This window comes from Mercenaria mercenaria, chromosome 10 (assembly GCF_021730395.1).
Source record: "Mercenaria mercenaria strain notata chromosome 10, MADL_Memer_1, whole genome shotgun sequence".
Taxonomy (NCBI): domain Eukaryota; kingdom Metazoa; phylum Mollusca; class Bivalvia; order Venerida; family Veneridae; genus Mercenaria; species Mercenaria mercenaria.
The window spans coordinates 1,177,833-1,202,482 of NC_069370.1; the positions used below are offsets into that span (position 1 = coordinate 1,177,833).

The 24,650-nt window shown below is 33.9% G+C and overlaps 1 protein-coding gene across 1 annotated transcript; it reads right to left on the minus strand.

The window, feature by feature from the left end:
• Positions 1–1,090: 1,090 nt before the first annotated feature.
• Positions 1,091–12,787, minus strand: LOC128546277 (uncharacterized). Its single transcript, XM_053516653.1, has 5 exons — positions 12,682–12,787; positions 6,481–6,568; positions 3,624–4,119; positions 2,797–2,922; positions 1,091–1,819 (listed from the first exon to the last, which is right to left on the minus strand). Exons 1-5 carry the CDS (start codon positions 12,785–12,787, stop codon positions 1,091–1,093), a joined length of 1,545 nt encoding a protein of 514 aa, XP_053372628.1.
• Positions 12,788–24,650: the final 11,863 nt, after the last annotated feature.

Below are 24,650 nucleotides of genomic sequence, written 5' to 3' on the forward strand. Positions count from 1 at the left end.
TTCTATTTTTGTTCAATGATGCCTTCAAAACTCGTATTATATGAAAGTTGTCTACACATTTTCATACCTTACTGTAGGAACATAATGCTTAAAAATAGTTCATAAGTTTTCATTCATTTCCGTCTTCTGATTTTAGGAAAACAAGACTTTACGAGTATCCAACGCGTTCGAAACTGTTTAAGTGGCATATGGACAGAGCCTTGTTACCGCCTGAACCGGAAACCGCAAAATTACGATCGCCAACAAAGTTTGCAATATCTAAATCAGTGCAAAAGTACTTAAAATAGTTCCAGATGACTAATAAACAAGCTCTATCGCAATGACTGGATGTTTACGAAATAACTTCGGATACGTTTTACAATTGATATATCTTAGGGATATCAGAAAAAAATGCATGTTTCCTCTTTAACGACCGACGCTTATGTTTTCTTTCTGATTTTATAAGCGTTTGCTGAAATAAAATCCAGGAATACAAGTATACTATGCATGCTACAACAATTACATTAATAAATATTCATAAACAACTTGCAACGTTTGGCTGTTCAAAAACCTTATCACTTATGAAAACGGTAGTTGAAAATGGAGATAACTGTTTAAAGAAGTGAAACGGAGTTATCCAATTTGAAAATTGCATGTCATTTCATCACAATGAACATGTGAGTGAAGTTTCAATCCAACAAGCTTAAATAAAATCTTAACCAAATAGGACATAGAATTACTTAGATTCAATCTCTACATAATATGTAGAACGGCCGATGACTATCGGTCATAAATGAACGTTTTTTGAATTCTGCAATATTGTTTTTAATACAGATATAACAGACAACAAGAGTTTCCATTTACAACATATTAATTTGAATCAGTCAGAAACATATTAATTTGAATCAGTCAAAACGTCACCATTTTTATAATTGCCAAATGCAAATGACGTAAATACAACAGTGTACATGTAAGAATGTTGAAACGATAACCGAAAATAAACAAATGTAACGTCTAACTATGACACTTCTGTCGTAAAAATCCTACTGTCTTACAATATCTATACTTTTACAACAAATTGTAACATATTTATCTAGCACAGTATAAACAGTCACTCTTCTATAATACTGGCTTCACTTTCTGAATCTGACAAATCTATTGGCTCTGGTATTTTGCTAGCATCAGCGAGATATTCTCCCCAGTTTTGAACTCCATAAATGTTACTCTCTAAATGTCGCGCATAACTTAGATACCAAACAACAGAGGCAATGTGAGAACACATGCCGACAACACGTTCTCCGGCACGACATTTACAGTACCATGCAATAATATCAGACAACGAATATCTGATCCATAGAAGATATTTCCTTGACGACGTATGACGACTTTGAATCCAAACGCGTAACAAGTCATTGTCGTCTGCATGTACCTGTATATCACAGTTGCCATCTAAATGCTCTTGTATGTAGCTCGAAGACATTTTCAGTTGATATACGCCACATGTCAATGAGCGTAGTTGCTCCTCGGTGAACCTCGGAAAATTGTCAAGTACAACATCACTTACCGGTTTCCAGAGTGCAGACCTTCTTTCAAGATTATTTGCTTCAACATAAGACTTCAAAGTGTTACCACCAGATGATAATGACAGCATCCTCGAAGCCAAACGAGTGTCACCATCTTCACTGTGAGGAGAGCATAGTGGCTGGAAATACTTATTTGAAAGCGCACATACTATTCTCAGGTAGTCTCCAATGTATGGAATTTGGTTAGTTGGCAGAACGTAATTGAAATACTTCCAACTTTTAATTCGGGCATTTGCTGATTCAACCACCCAACGAATCTGTAAGATATAACACAAAACATGCACAAAGAATGTAAAAAGAAAGGTAAATTAATGAAGTAGATCAACAGTCCATTTTTACGATCTGTATTTGAAAAAAAAAAAACAAAAAAAAAACCTACTTACTCGTACTTAAGAGAGTGCTTATATAGTCCCAATAACGTAATATAATGGCGATGGTAATTAAACCTCATGGACTTGACTTAGAATGTACTATATCAATTACTTTTAAAACTTAATGAATATTACATTTGAGCAGCGCCATGAGAAAACCAACATAGTGGCTTTGCGGCCAGCATGGGTCCTGACCAGCCTGCGCTTTGAGAGCCAACAGCATGGATCCTGGCCAGACTGCGTGGATGCGCAGGCTGATCTGGATCCATGCTGGTCGCAAAGCCGCTATATTAGTTTTCTCATGGCGCAGCTCATTTAATTAAGATATTTAATTCATGATGTGAAAATCTACTAGTAGCAGACGACACGTATGCATAGACGTAATAATTAATGCCTAAAGTGCTGTTAGTTTTAAACAGTTTAGAATGGGTTTAAAAGCAAAGATAGTTCTTCCGCGAACATGTATATGTATGTGCACATAATAAACATCTACTAAAAATGGCAGATGATCCCAATCAAACGATATTTGCAGTTTCAGTTTTACAGTTAGAGTTTATAAAGAAAGACTAGTGAATTACCTGCAAACGCATTGAAATTACAAAGGAAATATACAGCGTACCTGTACATGTATGACCGCATTTTCCCCCTACATATTTAATATATGTGTAATATATAATAATAATGTAAAACGATATTACATGAGTTTTATAAACTTGTATTAATTGCTTTATCTAATATCATCATAACTTAAATATGTCTAACTCGGCTTTGAGGCTTACATAATAAACTCATTTACTGTATTTTCAGTTATATTTGATGCAAAAATGACTTTACATATAGTAATAAAACCGACTAGTATTTACCTTTGTAACAAATCTACTGTTGTTTGCATCTTCACAAGGCATCTGCTTCTGACCTTTATTGATAAAAGACGGCATCTCAGCTCTAATACCTAAATCCTCCAGAAGTGACAGGGAATCCGAAAACCCCTATCAACTACAAATACATCATATCTTCTGTACAAAGTTTCTGATTTCCTCTGTATTTGTTTTTAACATATGATTTAGAATGGACGCATCATTATTTTTTGAATCAGCAAAGTAAGGGCCCATGATAGTGACAAAATATCCTGTTGTCGTTACTATAACCATGGGCTTAACTAAGGGACGACCTTTGTGCATTGAATAAGTACGTCTTTGAAAGCTGAAGTTGTTGCTCTTTTGAATGTATACGTATGTGCCATCAAGAACGAGTATCAGCTGTCCATTGTTCGCGTTAAACAAAGACTTTGCTAACGGTCTGGTATGGTTGTTTATTATATCTTCCCTTGTCAGGCTTTCAATACCTAGGTACAAAGGAACAAATCCTCTCATCAGAGCCTGTCTGGCAGATGAAATAGCACGTCGGATGCTTGATCTGCTAATTCCAAACAGTGTTGACAGTAACTTGTTTGATAAACCTGACTTCATCTTTAGCAGAAATATACCAAGTGTAGTACGTGCAGATCTGGCTGGTGTATTTCGGAGTTTGTCTGCTATGTGGCGAAAAACATCATCAAACTGAATATGGTTTAAACCAGTCAAGCTTTCATAATCAGAGTCTTTCAAATAATCAAAATCAAGTTTGTTTTGTCTGCTGCGACACACTTCCCGCATTTGTGTAAGAAGTTTAAGAATGAATGTCCTGTTACATAAGCATTTTCTATGACTGGCACATTTTCCAAAGAAGTGGCACTGAGAAGTCCTTCATACAGATGGACAGGACAACATCTAGAACCAGCAGGTATTAGTATATTCTGTTCCAGAAATACACTGAATCTGGCATCAGACGTCAGAACAACAAGCTTTGGACCCGGTCGCTTGCACACTAAACATCGAGAGTGAGTTTTGCTTGTAGTTTTCAAATTTAAACTGACTGATGGTGGACTAACTGGGGTACTTTTGCTCCTTGGTTGTGTTGTTGATGGAATATATTCTGGATCTGACCGATTGTTTTCATTTTTTTTGTAAGTCAGTGTTTCTGCCACATAATACTTGTGTCTGCACTTGTTACATATAATGTCACTTTCTTTGGTCTCAATAAACAACCTTCTCTGTAGATATTTCTTAATGTCTCTGTTTATTGACCTTCGTTCTTTTGGCTTTGTTCTTTTTTGACACACAGCACATGGATAAAACTTTGGCATTCTGGAAAAAAATAACATCCACATTAGTGAATATTCGTAAAATTATGCACCTATTAGCATCCTTTAAAAGCAGCAAGTGAAATTGTTAATTTCATTTATTATGAAGCATTGTAGCAGTTGTTTTTGTTTTTTGTTTTGTTTTTTGTTTGTTTTGTTTTTAACATAAAAGCGTTAACATCCGTGTGTTCAATGATTAATACGGTGTGAGAATGGTTCAGTGGTAACTATCTGCCTACGTAAACAGGGACCACGAGTTCGAGCTCCCGCAACTCTTATTAAATGAATAACATTGGAAAAAGGGAGTCCAGTGTTAACTTGATTTACACTGACATGCTTAAGAACCAGTTAATGACTCTGAAATTGAAGCGTCCTCGTTACCATATTTTACGCACCATCGTCATACTTAGGTAACAAACAGTCTTCTGGAAACTCCTGTTATCGGGTACCTATTGTGATTATAAATAAGCTAAAAATCAATGATCAATTATTTTCAGTCATCTATTGATTGCGGTCACGTTGATACCCTCTCAATAAGCTCCGCAGAAGACACTGTATACAAATTCCAGAGGTTCAAGAAAGACGGATGTTCATTGTATTTTAAACATACAATTTATATCAACTACTGATTCATGCGGGGAAGTTATCAGTTTCTATAAAACATTATATTATTACGTTGTTTTTCTGTAAAACATTCTATCTATGATGGCATTATCTATGTTATATTTAGATTAAAATGCATTTTATTGAATTTGGAATAAACAGTGAGAATGAAAAAAAAAATAATAAAAAAAAATATAAAATGTCAAGAATCGATCTTCGGTCTTTCAGTTCTTGGGGCAGTGACGTATCCACTGTCCTAATTTTCCGTTACATAAATGGTCCATGAAATTATATAAGAACAGAAGCATGTTACTATTTTTAGCAGTCTATATTTAGGTTAGTAAATATTGACTGAAAGTGGGCGGAGTATTTTGACAAGGCAAGTACAATTCGTCTGTTCAAGAAGCCATCATTTATGTATACTTCAAAAGGTAATTTTGCAATTCAGATCAGTAAATTTTTCCACTACGGTGCGACGGCTGAAATAAATCGTCTTTGGTTTCATTTTCATCGATGGTTTCATTTTGAATTTTTTATTACAGTAGTGTCAAATAAATCTACTCACTTGATCAGTGGATGATTTTTTTTTCTGGCTACAAAGGGTCCATAGTAATTCAGTAAATCACATCACTTCAGAGAAATCGTTGTAGATTCGAGCGAAGATTACGATATATTTTTTACCCTCTCATGTTGCTAGGTAGAGCGTAAACAATGCAATGTTGTTGTTGTTGTTGTTGTGTTGGTGGTTGTTGTTGTTGTTGTCGTCAGCTACCAGGGTATTTATTCCGTTGAATTGATCAACATAGTAAAGAATAATAACAGACAATATTGTGTGGTAAACATTTATTGCTTCTAATCTGGATTTCTTTATAAAATATCAAGCACATTTCACAACCATCTACGTAATCCTTGGATTTACCAGTGCATTGAACACTTTTCGTTGGACACCAGCGGACATAAAAATTAATGTTTCACTATCAGCACAGGCTTCGACCACAAAAATTTAAATATATTTTTGAATGAAATAGGTTTGTTAATTTAAAGAAGAAGAAAAATTTGTGGTCGAGGCCTGTGCTCCATATGATTTTTTGGATTAAAAGATGTGAAACCAATGAAAATATGGTAAAGTTGTAGATCAGTACTTTATTATCTGTCATAATTCTCAATAGAAACAAATCACAACTCAAAAGTAAATATTGTAGATAAATGGTCATAGAGTGCCCTAATGAAAAATATCGATTTTTTTTCAAAAAACTTTATTTTTAGAAATTGTGATTTTTTAGGCCGATTTCCTGGCTTCGTGGCTTTCGCCCTTTACAGATTGTATGTATGAAAACTAATGAAATTTCATTATTCTCAAAACTGCAGCTTGAATTTTTATTGGTTTATTTACAGTAAGCATTAGTTAAGGTCATTTGCGAGTTTCAGCCATTTAAGTTTACTTTGAATTTTTGGCATTTTCAGAAAAATCTAGATCAATAGAAATGACTGAAAGTTGCAAATGACCTGTATTTATGTATACCATAAGTAAATCAATTAATTTCAAGCTGCGATTTTGAGTCTAAATATAATTTTAGCATTTTCAAACGCTTGATCTGTAAATTTATACTCATGCAGAGCGCTGTCTCCTGTGACAGCTCTTGTCTTGTTTCTTCTTAACCACAAGAAGGACTTTCATAAAACTAAAATGCAGCTGATCTGATGTCGCATGTCTGTCTTAGTTGTTTTGTTTCTCTTATGTATGCTCCATCAGGTTTATTACTCATTCTGTGTTTGAGAATTAGGATTGGAAGAGTTGTCTTTCTTTAACTGGAATTTGCAGTTGTATTTTCCAGGCAGTGGTTCCGTAACTTGTAATACATGTGAACATATGTATTACTTAATCGGGTGTTTCTTTTTTCTGCTTAGACAGTAAGTGGACTTAGGGTGAAAATAGCTCAGTAGTCGATCAATGGGGATTAAAAATAATTTTTGCCAAAACTGCAAAACTGCATCATTTGAAAGAAATGTTCTCAGGGATAGAGGTCTATTAAAGACCCCTACTATAGAAAAAGCTGGTATCCTTGTCTTTTTTTCTGTCTGTTATCATATGACAATCCTTTTTAGGTAAGTGTAAATAGTTCCCGAACCCATTATCAGGATGCATTTTTTTTTTCTTCTTGTCGGTGGTTTGGCAAGAGGTAGTAGCCTTTGGCCATTAGCTCTGCATGCAAAACATTTAGATCAGATATTTGTACAAGCCTCATTTCATCAGAGGTATAATCAAATTATGAAGCATTTATTTTTGGCAAAGATTTAGAAAAGGGATAAAAAACAAACAAGTTAGAATAACTGGGGAAGAGTACCTATGTATGTAATGTGGTACACAGCTAGTTATGGGTTTTTTAATGAGCTATCATAGCGAGATATAATCTTAATGTTCCTTTTTAATGTTCGCGCTTGATGTAAATATATGAAAAATGGATCTACATTCAAACAGAAGTCATATGAATTTCCTTGATGCCTTTTTGAAGAGTTTTTCTCTCATTTCTTTGCTGAGGTAGTCTTTAAGTTGGGTTGAAATGTGTTTTGCAAAGATTGGTTATCGGCGAAATAATGCGTTTTCTTCAAAGGCCCAGCAAAATTCAACTGTTGAAGAGGATGTATGTGTTGTAAATAAATGAGATTTGAATTATGATGGTTTATGGAGTAGCGTCATATATGTTTTGTAATATTTTTATAAATGAGATACAAAATGATATTTTCGAAAATATGTTTATTGAAAATGGTTTATGAAATGGTAAGACTAGTGGAGCGGCAGGTGAAGATGGACATTCTAAGTAACCTTTAACCTGCTAAATTTCTACAATGAACTTATCAATCTTTCAATTTTGACAGTACCATTAACTGTTAAATGGGGTGCATACCAAAAGATACTGACTGAATGGCGAACAGTGTAGATCATGATCAGACTGCACAGATAGATCATGATCTACACTGGTCGCAAAGGCATAATCAAACATGTCCAGCATGATAAGGGCTAAGTAAAATGAGAGCTTAGATATTAGACCAAAGATAATGGCACTTCTGTTAGAGTTTACAAAGTTCCTTTTAGTTTGATTCATTGTCCACCTTCAGTATTTTTACTTTAATTAATATCTCATTTGAAGCTACTGGTCAGATTTACACCAAATTTGGTCTGTAGCATCATGGCATAGACCTGTCCAGCTGCCTCTGTCAAGTTTTTATGCCCCCACTATGGGGGGGGGGCATATAGATTTGCCCTTGTCCATCCGAGAATGTTGTCGCGCCTAGCTCCAAAAGTATTTGACGTAGGGTCACAAAACTTTACAGGAATGTTGGTCAGCATGTGTAGTTGTGCACCTGGGGTATTGCCTCTGGATTCATTCAGTCATGTAGGAGTTATGGCCCCTGACTTTGTAAAAATTGGTCATTTTAATTTTGTGTCGCGCGTAGCTCCAAAAGTATTTGACCTAGAGTCACCAAAGTTTACAGGAATGTTGGTTAGCATGTGCAGTTGTGCACCTGGGGTTTCGCGTCCAGATTCATTCAGTATTGTAGAAGTTATGGCCCCTGACCTAGGAAAAAATTGTCATTTTAATGTATGCAGTGATTGACAGGTATCTAAAAATCTCAAGAAAGCATATATGTTTATATGTGTATTATATATGGTTATTTTTTGCATTTTTTTTTAAATAGCAACATATTGTTTTCACAAAGTTGATCTGTGTCCTTTGTCATGTAGTGGGGGCATCTGTGTCCCATGGACACATTTCTAGTTTCAAATGGTTCCACTTTACTCCTTTAAGGAGCCACCAGAGCTTGGTTGATGCTGTGGAGAGGTTTAGAAGCTCGATTAGTCACAATCAGAAAAAAAAACATGACTGTCTTACTGTCAAATCATTTTATTTTGTGGGCAATATATTTTGTTGTTTAGGTCCAGAAATACTAACGTGAGTGTTTTGGTTTTGATATGATTAAGATAAAGATTTTTTTATTTGTTTGATACAATTTAAATTGACCATGAAATCCATGAAAATTAAGTCTCCCACAAACAATATAAGGATTTAACAGTATGTAGTACTAATTGATATTAATATTACAGGTTTTTTAGTTTGCTGGAGGATAAAGTTATAAAAGGATGGATATGGTTTTGATTTGACTTTTGGTCATCCATTGTCAGCTCAATAGATGAGATAGAGGCTGCCTTCAAGAATGTAAGCAAGTAAGTAGACAAGTAATCAAAGGAGTAAGTAAAAGAGTGAGTAAACAAGTAAAGGATTAAGGAAACAAGAGAGTAAGCAAACAAGTAAGGAAACAGATGAGTAAACAAGTAAGGAAACAGGTAAGTAAGTAAACAGATAAGTAAGTAAGTAAGTGAACAGATAAGTAAGTAAGTAAGTGAACAGATAAGTAAGTAAGTAAGTGAACAGATGAGTAAACAAGTAAGGAAACAGATAAGTAAGTAAACAGATGAGTGAGTAAGTAAGTAAACAAGTAAGGAAAGAGATAAGTAAGTAAACAGGATAAACAGATGAGTAAATAAGTAAGTTAACAGATGAGTAAACAAGTAAGGAAACAGATGAGTAAGTAAGTAAGGAAACAGATAAGTAAGTAAACAGAATAAACAGATGAGTAAATAAGTAAGTAAACAGATGAGTAAGTAAGTAAGGAAACAGATAAGTAAGTAAACAGAATAAACAGATGAGTAAATAAGTAAGTAAACAGATGAGTAAACAAGTAAGGAAACAGATAAGTAAGTAAACAGAATAAACAGATGAGTAAATAAGTAAGTGAACAGATGAGTAAACAAGTAAGGAAACAGATGAGTAAGTAAGTAAGTAAACAAGTAAGGAAACAGATAAGTAAGTAAACAGAATAAACAGATAAGTAAATAAGTAAGTGAACAGATGAGTAAACAAGTAAGGAAACAGATAAGTAAGTAAACAGATAAACAGAGTAAGTAAGTAAGTAAACAGATGAGTAAACAGGTAAGGAAATAAATAAGTACACAAGTAGTTAAATGAGTAAGTAAATTACTCAATAAATTTGTAAGCGAACAAGTGATTAAGTATGGAAACAAGTAAACGAAATGGAAACAAGTAAGTGAATTAGGAAGTAAATTAATAAGTAAACAAATGAGTTCATTCTTTCTGACAGAGGAGGCAAGCTAGTCTTCCCTATGTCCCTCATTGAATGTTTATACAAATAAACAGAAATACATGTAACAAACAAACTGATATGTGACATTGAAATTAAATTATTAAAAGATTGTATATATTTTCACACAACCTTAAATTTTAAGCATTTCATTTTCAACGTTTTAACTGTGGTGACTATTTTATATTCTTTATATTCTCTCTTGCAGTCATCATAAGAAGTGAGATCTGTAACACTTTTTCTGCCAGGAATTTTGTCCATCCGTCTGTATTCATGTCCGCTTCATATACATTTTCATGAAACATGCAACAGTTATTTATCTCATCAAGATGACATGCAGAACGCACATCCAAGGTCACTCAGTCCAAGGTTAAGGTCACACTTGGAGGTCAAAGCTCAAATAGCTTAACTTTGTGTCCTCTCCATATCTCCTTAAGCACTCAGAAGATTTTCATAGAACTAGCATCTAATATTTACCTCATCAAGATGTTGTGCGCACAACCAAGGTCTCTTGCTCCAAGGTCAAGGTCACTAGGTCAGTGTTCAAAGTCATGCTCGGAGGTTAAAAGATCAAATGGTATTAACTTGTGTCAGTTCAATAACTTCTTAAACCACTATTAGGATTTTCCTAAAACTAACAACATCTGTTAACCTTATCAAGATGATATGCAGAGTGCACAACAGAGGCCGTTGGGTCGAAGGTCAAGATACACATAGAGGTCAAAAAACGAATAGCTCAAATTTGTGACCGCTCCATGTTTTTTTAACCACTGGAAGGATTTTCGTAAGAATTAGGTCATTTCATAAACTCATCCAAGATGACATGCAGGGTGCACAACCCAGGTAAAGGTCAATCTTAATGTCAAAGATCAAATAGATAAAATTATTGCCTGCTCCATATCTTCTTAACCACTGGAAGGGTTTTCATGAAACTAGCATCAATTTTTAACCAGCATCAAGACAACATGCAGGGTGCACAGCCCAGATCATTATTTCCACTTATTTCTCAATACAAATCTAATAACCTTTAACTACATCCAAGCATACTTATGTATATAAAATCTCGACTTATAAATATAAAAGTAACTTATTAAATGACATTATCAATATTTTGTCGAAAATTCCAAAATGATCATTAAGTAATTTGTCTTTTATCTAAGATACATTTAAAGATTTTTTATTGGACATTTTCTACAAAGGTTAACTTGATAAATGAACCATAAAAAAGTTTGTTAGAAAAAGTTTGATCAGATAAGTGTGGCAATTTTCCTGTCTGTTGCATTTGCAGATAATTTTTTTTAAAAGATATATTGTCAGACATAGGACTTGAACCCACAACCTGGAGATTGACAGAACATTTTGAGTTTATTGGTTAAAATTTTTGTTTAGGCTATACTACTCGCCCTGGCATCGGCGTCGGCGTGACCCTTCTTGGTTAAAGTTTTTCAGCAACTTTTGTTTTTCTGTCATATCTTTGTTACTATTGCTTATATCTTACTGTAACTTCACATGAACATTGTCCAGTATATAAACAAAGTATATTTAGGGGCTGAGCCCATTATACCCAAGGTCAAGGTCACCAGGCTGTTATACTTAGGTTATTTTTAAGGTTAAAGTTTTTCGGCAACCTTTGTTTTTCTGTCATATCTTTGTTACTTTTACTTATATCATACTTTAAGTTCACATAAACATTGTCCAGCATATAAACAAAGTATGTATAGGGGCTGGGCCCATTATACCCAAGGTCAAGGTCACCAAGGAGTTATACTTTGAATTATTTTCATGTCAATTTTTTTTTTAAAGCTTCGTTTATAGACATATCTTTGGTACTTTAAAAGATGATGACTTGATATTGAAAGTATTTGTTTATAATCATCTGTATGTATCTACATTCCCCATAACTCTTATTGTGTTTTTATCAGAATTATGCCCCGTTTGTACTTAAACTTTTTTGCAGTCTTTGCTTCTGGATACTACTAAAATGCAATAAAAGATAAAGACTTGAAACTTAAAATGTATCTTAATCATCATCATCTGCATGTGTGGTAACAATCCCCCATAACTCTGATTTGTATTTTTGACCGAATTATGCCCCTTTTATACTTAAATTTTTACAAACTGTACATGGTCTGTTTCTTGTCCAGTCCATAACTCTGCCGTTGATAAAGGGATTTTAAAATTACTTGGCATAAGGGTTTCCGGGTCTCTCGCAGGTCAAGGTCAAGGTCACAAAATTCATACCTAAACTATTCTGGCATATTTTGCGCAGACAACTGAAGCATTCTTGGGCACACTTCAGGGGCTTTTGTCACCAATAGTGACAACTCTTGTAATTATAAAGAAATAAAATGAATGAAAAATTTAATTTATTCGACAAACTTCCATTTTGGATTACATCAAAAATACACTGAAAATATTGGGAGAAAATTTCTAATATTTCCCAGATAAATGTTGTCAGTTTTAAATATATAATTGATTAATAGAAGTTTTACACTATGTATGACTTTAGCTTATCTCTATGAAAAACAGACTGTGTTTGACAGTCCATCATATCTTTTCATTACACAGAGAACTGGTCCTCTTTCTGTTAGTAGGCAATGGATTTACCTGTTCCAACAAAAGACTGTTTCCTGACAATATCAATTTAAAAAAAAAAATTACCTGTTCAGACAAAAGACTGTTTCCTGAAAAGTGTATATATTTTTTTTTTAAGGATTTTACCAATGCCATGGATAATAAATATCGAAAGAAATTTAGAGTTAAGTTCAGTTCTGTTGTAGAGAAGCATTCATTATGAAAATACGCTGAGCACCGACTGGTTCCACCACTCCATACTGGTTCCACCACTCCATACTGGTTCCACTGCTCCATACTGGTTCCAACGCTCCATACTGGTTCCACCTCTCCATACTGTTTCCACCTCTATATATATATTTAATGTTTGTTTCTTTTAGAATTATGCATAGCAGGGTAAAAATAGAGAGAAAAAAATTCCAACAGATCTTTGTATACTGAATGGAGCATATAGTATAACGCAGTTTACAATAAGTTGAAAATATAAAGAAAAAGATTAGATATGTATTAAACTGCATGAGATATTGTGAAATGTTATATAAAGTTTGAAGCATCTCCTTTTAATCGGCATATTTTGCTTAAACATTTGTACATTTATATTAGCTATGTCTTCTTCCATGTTTGTTACATATAAGTTCATTTTTCAAAGAAATAGTAATTGTTTTAATTTATTTTCTGATTTTAAAGACTTTTATAAGTAAATAAAAAGTTTTAATATAAAGTAATAATTCCTTGCCGATACATACATGTAAACATATCGGTGAAAATACCACCTGAAGGTATCAGTAACTTTTTGAATGTCTTAGATGGTGCTTTTAACATATTGATGCTTTACAATGGACATATGAAAAAAGTTCATTTGAGCTGCACCATGAGAAAACCAACATAGTGCATTTGCAACAAGCATGGATCCAGACCAGCCTGCGCATCTGCACAGTCTGGTCAGGATCCATGCTGTTCGCTTTCAAAGCCTATTGCAATTAGAGAAACCGTTAGCGAACAGCATGAATCCCGACCAGACTGCACAGATGTGCAGGCTGGTCTGGATCCATGCTGGTCGCAAATGCACTATGTTGGTTTTCTCATGGTGCAGCTCATTTGTATCTCAATGATTCTGGACTGACTTTGTTTTTGAAGCATGGATTTTCAAAAAATCGTTTATTGAAAGACACTTTTTCCGTCCATGAATTTCAGCTAGTCATTTGCATAATTGGTAAAGTAGGCAAAGCATAGAATTTAGTAATTAGTAGCGAATTTTCTCTGCCTAAGTTCATTAAAAATAGTTGAAAGACCCTGTTTTGCCATAAATCAGCAACATCAGCAACAATTCTTCATGAAATAGGTTTCATATTTTGTGGATGGTGGGGCAAAATTTGACATGTGCCTTCACATAATTTCTTGAAGGAGTCGGGACAAAATTCAGAGAATCAGATTGATAGTTATTCTTGTGTGAAGGAAAAACCTCACAAATTCAAAAATTCTTTGAGTAAACTTGTAGACGAGGCTGACCATTGCTAAAAATAGACATGGGGATCAGATCAGTCTTGACATTGCAATAGAGATCAGTTTTTGATATTATTTGGAAGTAAAACTTTTCTGTCTTTAAATCTCATAGGCTTAATGTACATATCCCAACTATTTTAACATGTCAGCCAATTTTAAAATATCAGATGTTTGTTTTTTAGAAAAATAAATGGGGTCAGCAGTTTTGAGTGAAAAGAAATTCGAGTGAACTCCGGTTTTAGCAGCCAGGTATGTTAGCCATCTTTCTGAATTGGATTTCTGTACTGATGACAATTTGCCTTAAACCTTACCATGCTGGACACGATTGATTCTGCCTTTGCGACCAGTGCAGACCAAGATCAGCCTGCACATCCGTGCACTCTGATCATGATCTGCACTGTTCGCTATTCAGTCAGTAAATTTTCAGTGAACACCCCTTTTAACAGTTAATGGTACTGTCCAAATTGAAAGATGGACAAGTCCATTATAGAAATTTAGTAGGCTAAGGGTTAAGCAGGCACCTGTCTTAAGCAGCCCGATTGTGTCACTCTGTTGGCTGGCTTCCTTAGGATACTTTGACTGTATTACTTTATAGAAGTATCAATTGTTACAAATCTGTTTTCTCCACTGAATTTATACACATCAAGGGCAGAACAGAAAACTGTTGTAAACTCCTTTATTTTCCGTTCTACCCACGGTATGTAAATCCATAGGTCTGTGCATGTGTATATTGGAAGTAAAAAGAAAATAAAGGACAAAAATGTTGTCTGTTTCATTTATTATTTAAAATGATAATAAATTTATCAAATTATATTTTTTCTGATTTTCATAATAAACAGAGGAAAAAAATAACTGTTATTAAAAAGTATTGATAAATTTTGTTTCTTTCAACAGATTCATAAACAATTTTCTTAAATGAGCTGAAGAAAAACCATTAGAAAATACATAAACCTCGCTACCTATAGTAACACATGCCGCATTCTTATTTGACTTTCCCATGTAATTTTATATGAAAATTACATTCATTTAATACTACCATTTATTTCACATTAAAATTCTGTTCAAAGCGGGCTCAGATTCAGAAATGCATTTATTTGATAATATTTGGTTTAAAAACTCATTAGCTCATGGTTGCATAATTGATAAATGTTTCAGTATATCACTGTGCTGTTGTTTGCGCCAAAACCTAAATGCATTTTTCTTGTTTTCTTGTTTGCCAGATAAAAAGGAGAGATTTTAGAGGAGATGTTGTACTTGTTGGTGAATCATGTAGCCTTAAAGAACTCTTCACACAAAAAGATATTAAAATATACCCAAAGGATTCCAATTTACACAAAGATGTTAAATATGACCAAAGGATCCCAAATTTAGAAGAACAACATTTAGTGATATAATTTGTAAGTAGGCTTGGAAGAGGATGGGTAGATATGTATCTGCCGTTAATAATGGGGAAAATGTAAAAGGAAAATTCTATCTTTGGAATAAGTTTTGATAGATTGCACAAAAACTGAATGAAAGGGAAGAGTATTAAATGGAAAAGCTTGTTTGATATGCCGGTAACAGTATTGCCAATCCTTCTATGCAAGGATGGAATCTAGTTGAGGAAAACATAAACAAGGCTTATAGTTGAGAAAGAGTTCCTTATTTGAAAATGTTGGTTGCAAAAAAAAACAACTATTTTCTTTTATGCTGTTTAAAACATGAAAGTACAATTAAAATGTCTCCTTAAACTGTCACTTTTAATTTAGAAACAGTTATGTTTCAAACAATGTTTATCACTTTATATGACTGGTTCCATGTAGACTGGTTCCCGCCCCTATGTTTTTTCTGTCATATTTCTCCTATAAGTTTTCTTCATTTACAGTAGGTTGTTTCTATACTGACATTTTTTATTGCCCCGGACTCCAAATGGTTTAGCCATCAGATAAAAATGTGCTGTTTTAGAGGCTAGTAATTTACTTATAAAATGTTTGCAGTATTTATAAAAAATAGCCATGCAGCCTGGGAGCCAGGCTAGTTCATAGGTTATAAAACAAAGTATGGAGACCAGTCTTAGAACGAAGTCTTGCCATTGGTCAGTTTCATGTCCATGCCAAGAAAAAGTTTGATATTCAGTTTAATAAGGCCTAAAAAAAATTCTTTGTTTCCGGTAACATGCTGAAAAAAATTAGGGTAGGTAGGTCGGAATTTTTTTTTTGGGGGGATTTTTTTTTTATTAAGGGGGACTTTTCGGAAATTATTTTTTTGTCAAAAAATGATTACAGACAAGGAGGTTATGCCTTTAGAGCATCAGTAAGTTGATTTCTAACATCACTGGCTAAGTTTAAAGCATAAAAAGTGCAGTTTTGCATCTTTTTGTTAAAAAGTTGAAAAAAATATTCTCCAAGGCCATAAAAACATTTAGGGTTGGGCCAAAAATTTAGGGTAGGTCGGGATACCGGAAACAAACATTTTTTTTTTTTTTACACCTAATGTAATATTTCACATTTTAGTTTGTTCCTTTTTTTAACATTAAAACAAGTGTAAAGCTTTCCTTAATAATTAACATATATTTACATCCTGAAGATGCATTAATTTAACAATCCACTAAATATTAAATACAATTTAAGTATTTTCTGACATTATGTCCAAGCAGTCATTTCAATAGAAACCCAGCACAGGTTGTCTCCCTTTTACTAGGAATATTATAGATGGGCTGTGATTTATTTCAGTAAAATAACATCAAAAGCGGAGACTATAGAATATATTCTGTGTTAACCTGGTGAGTTTTTGAAAGTCGCTGACAAATGATCAGACAAAATCTATATGTATATGTGTGAATAGAGAATACCTGATGAATTTCCGCTTTACAATCTCGAGCAATCATGTAGAAAAAACACATTAATAATTGTCACATGGTAATGTTCCTTAATAGTAAGGTTACACAAAAGCCTTTTTGAGGCACAAACAATATGATACCACCTCATTTAAAAACTAATGTACTCTAGTTATTTTATTTAAACTTTAAAAGTAAATTTTTAACCTTTCAATACATACGTTAGAATACTGATTTTGCTGAAACATTATGTGACTTGCATGTCCTCATTTAAACGATATGTTAACTTTTGAAGATGGACTGCAGTTTTTTGTCATATTTTTTTTTCAAACAGATTTGCCTTTGAATTTTCTGAAAAAGTTCAGTGCAAGTATATTCCATCTCTCACAAGTTCACTGTTAGTGACTGATCAGTCCATGTATAAAATAAGTTTCCTTGTATAAATTGCCAGTCAATAGCTTTTGCAACAGCGCAGTTTTGCTAGGTATTAAAAAGTAAAAACTTGGGCAAAAAAAACTTCCAAGTTTTCTTCTAATGTCATGCAGTAAAACCCTTACAGAAGCAAGCCTCTGTGGCGTACATGCTGCGTATTTGCTGTGTATATGCCGCGAACACAGTAGTACGCCAGAGGAGTACATTTTACATACACCGCATGCCGCGTACATGCCGCGTACTATTTCGACGAGTACACAGCATGTACGCAGGAGGTCACTAGTACACTTCAAGTACGCTGGACAGACTCTGAAAATTTAAGGAGTACACTGCATGTACGCAGGAGGGACTTGTACAAGAAAATAGTACACTGCATGTACACCGCAGATACTTCGAAATTTATAACACTTATATTTAGTTGCATTAAAGTTGTTTCCCCTTGATGCAGTTGCGCCATTTTCTTCAGATGTTTACCAAATTACATGCTACAAAAATTGATTTATTTCATTGAAAAGTGGATGAAGAAAAGCATACTAATTTATTTGATAACATCAATCTACATTATTTTGGTAAGGGTAAATACTTATTGATGCATGTCACTTATCTTTTTTCTGTTTTTTTTTCTGTCCAAATGATCAGCATTTGCATAAGAAGTTGGTGGGGTAAGGAATTTACATTATCACAGCAGTTTCGCCACAAGAGTACACAGCATGTATGCAGCAGGAGTACACAGCATGTACGCCGCAGGAATGGGCCAGGAGTACACAGAATGTACGCCGCAGGAGTACACAGCATGTACGCCGCAGGAGTACACAGCATGTACGCCGCAGGGGTAGTACACCGCAGGCTCATTTGCATGTGAAAAGTGTATGTGCCGCGTACATGCTGCGTACTATTTCCCGCATACTAAATTCCTCCAGCGTACATCCTGTGTACTATGTAGTCCACAGCATGTACGCAGCAAGTAGTACGCGGCAGAGCTCATTTGCATGTCAAAAGTGTACTACAAACGTACTATCGGTGTATGTGCGGTGTATATCCTGCGTACTATTTAAAGCCCTTGATTTCAGTACACATCATGTACGCATCATATACGCTGTATGTACACAGCAAGAGTACGCAGCAGGCCTTTTTCTTCTGTAAGGGAACACTTATTGACGGACTTGCCAGTCAGTAGTAAAAACTTCAAGCTCCCAGTCCTTCGGACCTTGGGCAAATAGTTTTGACAAGTTTCTTAGTCAAGTAATTTTTAAAGAAAGAAAACTACTCGGTTAAAAAAAAAGTCACTCATGAATATTAACTATTTAAGCAAAATGTTCATGTCAAATAGCTACCAGTCTGATATTAAAACTACAAGATACTTCTCCACAAGATGTTTGAGCAGTTTTTGTCTTCATTACCCTAACACACACTTCATACTGACATCTTATATTTATGTACTCGTTTTTATTAGCTCATCTGATTTTTTGAAAACAAAAATGATGATTTATTCTCCATTAAGTTTACAGTAGAACCAGAAACATAAATATTTTGTCTATATTGATACATTCTGAATTTCATATTTAGTGCCTGACGTAATTTTAATGTATGTTGTTGCATTATTTAAAAAAAAAAAATATTTAATCAGTATTGTCAGTTTCATTCAAGCAATTGAAAAACTTAATTTTAATATGCTTGTTTCTGTTAAAACACACTTCCACTAAAATGACGTCACGTTAACGTGCGATGATGTCAGTGTTTTTGTTGCGACCAAGAAAGAGCGCTACTATATTTTATCTACTGTTTTAGATAAAGGGCATATTAGAATCGAAATAATGTATAGCGAAACCGTGTTTTACCTAAATTGATACAAAATGTGAACTCAAAATCAGTTATACGTTGCCAGAATAATTCATTCGGGCCATGCCCTCATGAAATTATTTTGCGGACGTATAACCTCTTTCCGTGTATTAATAACATTAAAACATGGTTTCTCTATACATTATTTCTTACATAATTATTTATGTAATATTAATGTGTAGATATGTATGTCATAAAAGGGTTAACTTTGCATGGAGAAATATGCACTTATTTGCTTAATATTTCTGCAGAAGAACTTGTGCATATTTCTCATTGGAAAGGTAAAAATTTAAAATACAAAGCACTGTTGTATGCTGCTATGTTTTTAACCTTAAGTCTGCAGGTGGCAAGTGATTCTGCCTATGCAACCAGCGCAGACCATGTCATTGCAGGTCTGTTTTGGTCTACACTGTTTGCTTTTCAGTCAGTAAGTTTTCAGTAAGCACTCCTTTGAATAATAGGTGATACTGCCTAATTCGATTGATGGACCAGTCCGTTTTAGAAATTTAGCAGGGTAACCGTTCAAGGAAGAAGTCCCTTGTCACCATACTTTAGCTTTGATTATCATATGTTAAAAATAGAAGAATGACTTTACTTAAATTTGGTCAACTTGCAAGAGAAAAATAGTTAAGTAAGCTCAAAATTGTATCATATGTTAAAAATAGAAGAATGACTTGCCCTTAAATTTGGTCAACTTGCAAGAGAAAAATAGTTAAGTAAGCTCAAAATTGTATCATATGTTAAAAATAGAAGAATGACTTGCCCTTAAATTTGGTCAACTTGCAAGAGAAAAAAAGTTGAGTTAGCTCAAACTTGTATCATATGTTAAAAATAGAAGAATGACTTGCCCTTAAATTTGGTCAACTTGCAAGAGAAAAAAAAATTGAGTTAGCTCAAACTTGTATCATATGTTAAAAATAGAAGAATGACTTTGCCCTTAAATTTGGTCAACTTGCAAGAGAAAAAAAGTTGAGTTAGCTCAAACTTGTATCATATGTTAAAAATAGAAGAATGACTTGCCCTTAAATTTGGTCAGCTTGCAGGAGAAAAAACGTTGAGTTAGCTCAAACTTGTGTCATATGTTAAAAATAGAAGAATGACTTTACTTAAATTTGGTCAACTTGCAAGAGAAAAATAGTTAAGTTAATTCAAAATTGTATCATATTTTAAAAATAGAAGAATGACTTGCCCTTAAATTTGGTCAACTTGCAAGAGAAAAAAAGTTGAGTTTAGCTCAAACTTGTATCATATTTTAAAAATAGAAGAATGACTTGCCCTTAATTTGGTCGACTTGCAAGAGAAAAAAAGTTGAGTTAGCTCAAACTTGTATCATATGTTAAAAATAGAAGAATGACTTGCCCTTAAATTTGGTCATCTTGTAAGAGAAAAAAAAGTTGAGTTAGCTCAAACTTGTATCATATGTTAAAAATAGAATGATTTTTCCTTCAATTTGGTCAACTTGCAAGAGAAAAAATGTTGAGTTATCTCAAACTTGTATCATATGTTAAAAAAAGAAGAATGACTTGCCCTTAATTTTGGTAATCTTGCAAACTTGCAAGAGAAAAAATGTTGAGTTAGCTCAAACCTGTATCATATGTTAAAAATAGAAGAATGACTTGCCCTTTAATTTGGTCAACTTGCAGGAGCAAAAACGTTGAGTTAGCTCAGACTTGTATCATATGTTAAAAATAGAATGACTTGCCCTTAAATTTGGTCAACTTGCAAGAGAAAAAAAAGTTGAGTTGGCTCAAACTTGTATCATATGTTAAAAATAGAAGAATGACTTGCCCTTATATTTGGTCAACTTGCAAGAGAAAAAAAAGTTGAGTTAGCTCAAACAAGAATGACTTGCCCTTATATTTGGTCAACTTGCAAGAGAAAAAAAAGTTGAGTTAGCTCAAACTTGTATCATATGTTAAAAATAGAAGAATGATTGCCCTTATATTTGGTCAACTTGCAAGAGAAAAAAAGTTGAGTTAGCTCAAACTTGTATCATATGTTAAAAATAGAAGAATGACTTGCCCTTATATTTGGTCAACTTGCAAGAGAAAAAAAAGTTGAGTTAGCTCAAACTTGTATCATATGTTAAAAATAGAAGAATGAATTTCCTAGAAATTCAGTCAACTTTCAAGAGCAAAAAAATTAAGTTAGCTCAAACCTTTGGGCAATGCCTTTTTGTTTGCAGACACATCTTCTAGACTTTGTTCCCTTTTTTTGCACAAACACTTGTAGGTTTAGCAACAATGAAATGAGTTTGAATCAGACTTTTCCTTGGATTTTGTAACAATGTATTTTGAACCAGGAATAACCTCTGTTAACATGTGTAAATGAAATAGTTTTTCATAGGTTTGGTTACATCTTAAGTCACAATTCCCTTAGGCTTGGGTCAAAAAACTTGCCTAATTTGGTCACAGTGTGTTTCCTTTAAGTTGAGGAAAAGATTATCCCTTATTCAGTCACAATGTGTTTAGATGTTTGCAGCCTTGAACACGCCTCGCCCTAGTTATCCTGCAAACTCAAGTTTTAACCCTTTTAGCTCGACTATTCGAAGAATAAGTAGAGCTATCCTACTCACCACGGCGTCGACGTCGGCGTCACACCCTGGTTAAGTTTTTCGTACCAGTCCACATTTTGACAAAGTCTTTTGAGATAAAGCTTTGAAACTTTCAACACTTGTTTACTATCACCATGTCCAGTTATAGGCAAGAGTACATAACTCTGTCAAGCATTTTGACTGAATTATGACCCCTTTTGACTTAGAAATCTTGGTTAAGTTTTTCGTACCAGTTCATAATTTGACAAAGTCTTTTGAGATAAAGCTTTGAAACTTTCAACACTTGTTTACCATCACCATGTCCAATTGTAGGCAAGAGTACATAACTCCATCAAGCATTTTGGCTGAATTATTGCCCCTTTTTGACTTAGAAATCTTAGTTAAGTTTTTCGTACCAGTCTACATTTTGACAAAGTCTTTTGAGATAAAGCTTTGAAACTTCCAACACTTGTTTACCATCACCATGTCCAGTTGTAGGCAAGAGTACATAACTCCATCAAGCATTTTGGCTGAATTATGGCCCCTTTTTGACTTAGAAATCTTGGTTTAGTTTTTTGTACCAGTTTATATTTTATGTAAAGGCTTTGAAACTTTTATAACTTGTTCAGTATAATAGCCTCTATCAATAGGCAAGAGTACATGGCTCGGTCATCTTTTTTGGCTGAATTATGGCCCTTTTTGAACTTGGAAACTGGTTCTGTTTTGTATGTGTCCATGTTTTGTCAAGATTATTTGACATATGGCTTTTAAACTTTAAACACTTGTTTATCATCATGATTTCCATCTGTAGGCAAGAGTACATAACTGACAACTATTTTGGCTGATTTATGGCCCTTTTTGGACTTTGAAATTTGTTCAGTTTTTCTTACAAGTCAGCGTTTTGTTAAAACTATTTGAATTGTGGCTTTGAAACTTTTAACACTAGTTTATCAACACGATTTCCATCTGTAGGCCAAAGTACATAACTCTGTCAATTATTTTGACTGAATTTTGGCCCTTTTTGGACTTGGAAATTAGTTGAATTTTTCATACAAGTCCATATTTTGCCTAACATATAACTTAACAAATTTGCCATCATGGTCACACATTGCCATTTAGTGCAAGACTAACTGAAATTTTTTGTTTAATCCATTTTTTTCTTTTGTCTGAAAATCTATGGAAATATTTTGACCCCATTCTTCAATCAATTCTTCGAATAGTCGAGCACGCTGTCATCCGACAGCTCTTGTTATATCACCAAAGTTATTTTTTAGTTTCTTCCACTCTAAATTTTTATCACTATATTCTTTCTCTTTATGATTTTGACGTGCAAAACGTCTACGTTCCCTCAAGGGGTTTGAGGTCTATGGAAGATAGATAGATGAAAAACGTCCCCTTTATGGTTGGTCACAATGTCTTTTTGTCAAAGATTTTCTTACAGGTTTTGGGTCATAGATTTTCTTATATGTTTTGGGTCATAGATTTTCCTGTAGGTTTTGGGTCATAGATTTTCCTATAGGTTTTGGGTCATAGATATTCTTATATGTTTTGGGTCATAGATTTTCCTATAGGTTTTGGGTCATAGATTTTCCTATTGGTTTTGGGTCATAGATTTTCCTATTGGTTTTGGGTCATAGATTTTCTTATATGTTTTGGGTCATAGATTTTCCTATAGGTTTTGGGTCATAGATTTTCCTGTTGGTTTTGGGTCATAGATTTTCCTATAGGTTTTGGGTCATAGATTTTCCTATAGGTTTTGGGTCATAGATTTTCTTATATGTTTTGGGTCATAGATTTTCTTATAGGTTTTGGGTCATAGATTTTCCTTTAGGTTTTGGGTCATAGATTTTCCTATTGGTTTTGGGTCATAGATTTTCCTGTAGGTTTTGGGTCATAGATTTTCCTATAGGTTTTGGGTCATAGATTTTCCTATTGGTTTTGGGTCATAGCTTTTCCTATTGGTTTTGGGTCATAGATTTTCCTGTAGGTTTAGTCACAATGTGTTCAAGTCAAAGACTATCTCTTATGTGTTTGGGTTGTGTTGTGGCCTTATGCTTGATCACACTGCGTTTCATGGAGTAAGTGTTTCAGAGACATTTCCATAAATATATGCTTATGGAGTAAGTGTTTCAGAACAAAGACATTTCCATAAATGTATGCTTATGGAGTAAGTGTTTCAGAACAAAGACATTTCCATAAGTGTATGCTTATGGAGTAAGTGTTTCAGAACAAAGACATTTCCATAAGTGTATGCCTATGGAGTAAGTGTTTCAGGACAAAGACATTTCCATAAATGTATGCTTATGGAGTAAGTGTTTCAGAACAAAGACATTTCCATAAATGTATGCTTATGGAGTAAGTGTTTCAGAACAAAGACATTTCCATAAGTGTATGCTTATGGAGTAAGTGTTTCAGGACAAAGACATTTCCATATGTATATGCATATGGAGTAAGTGTTTCAGGACAAAGACATTTCCATAAATGTATGCTTATGGAGTAAGTGTTTCAGAACAAAGACAGTTCCATAAGTATATGCTTATGGAGTAAGTGTTTCAGGACAAAGACAAAGACAAAGACATTTCCATAAATGTATGCTTATGGAACAAAGACATTTCCATAAGTGTATGCTTATGGAGTAAGTGTTTCAGGACAAAGACATTTCCATAAGTGTATGCCTATGGAGTAAGTGTTTCAGGACAAAGACATTTCCATAAGTGTATGCTTATGGAGTAAGTGTTTCAGGACAAAGACATTTCCATAAATGTATGCATGCTTATGGAGTAAGTGTTTCAGGACAAAGACATTTCTATAAATGTATGCATGCTTATGGAGTAAGTGTTTCAGGACAAAGACATTTCCATAAATGTATGCATGCTTATGGAGTAAGTGTTTCAGGACAAAGACATTTCCATAAATGTATGCATGCTTATGGAGTAAGTTTTTCAGAACAAAGACATTTCCATAAGTGTATGCTTATGGAGTAAGTGTTTCAGGACAAAGACATTTCCATAAATATATGCCTATGGAGTAAGTGGAGTAAGTGTTTCAGGACAAAGACATTTCCATAAATGTATGC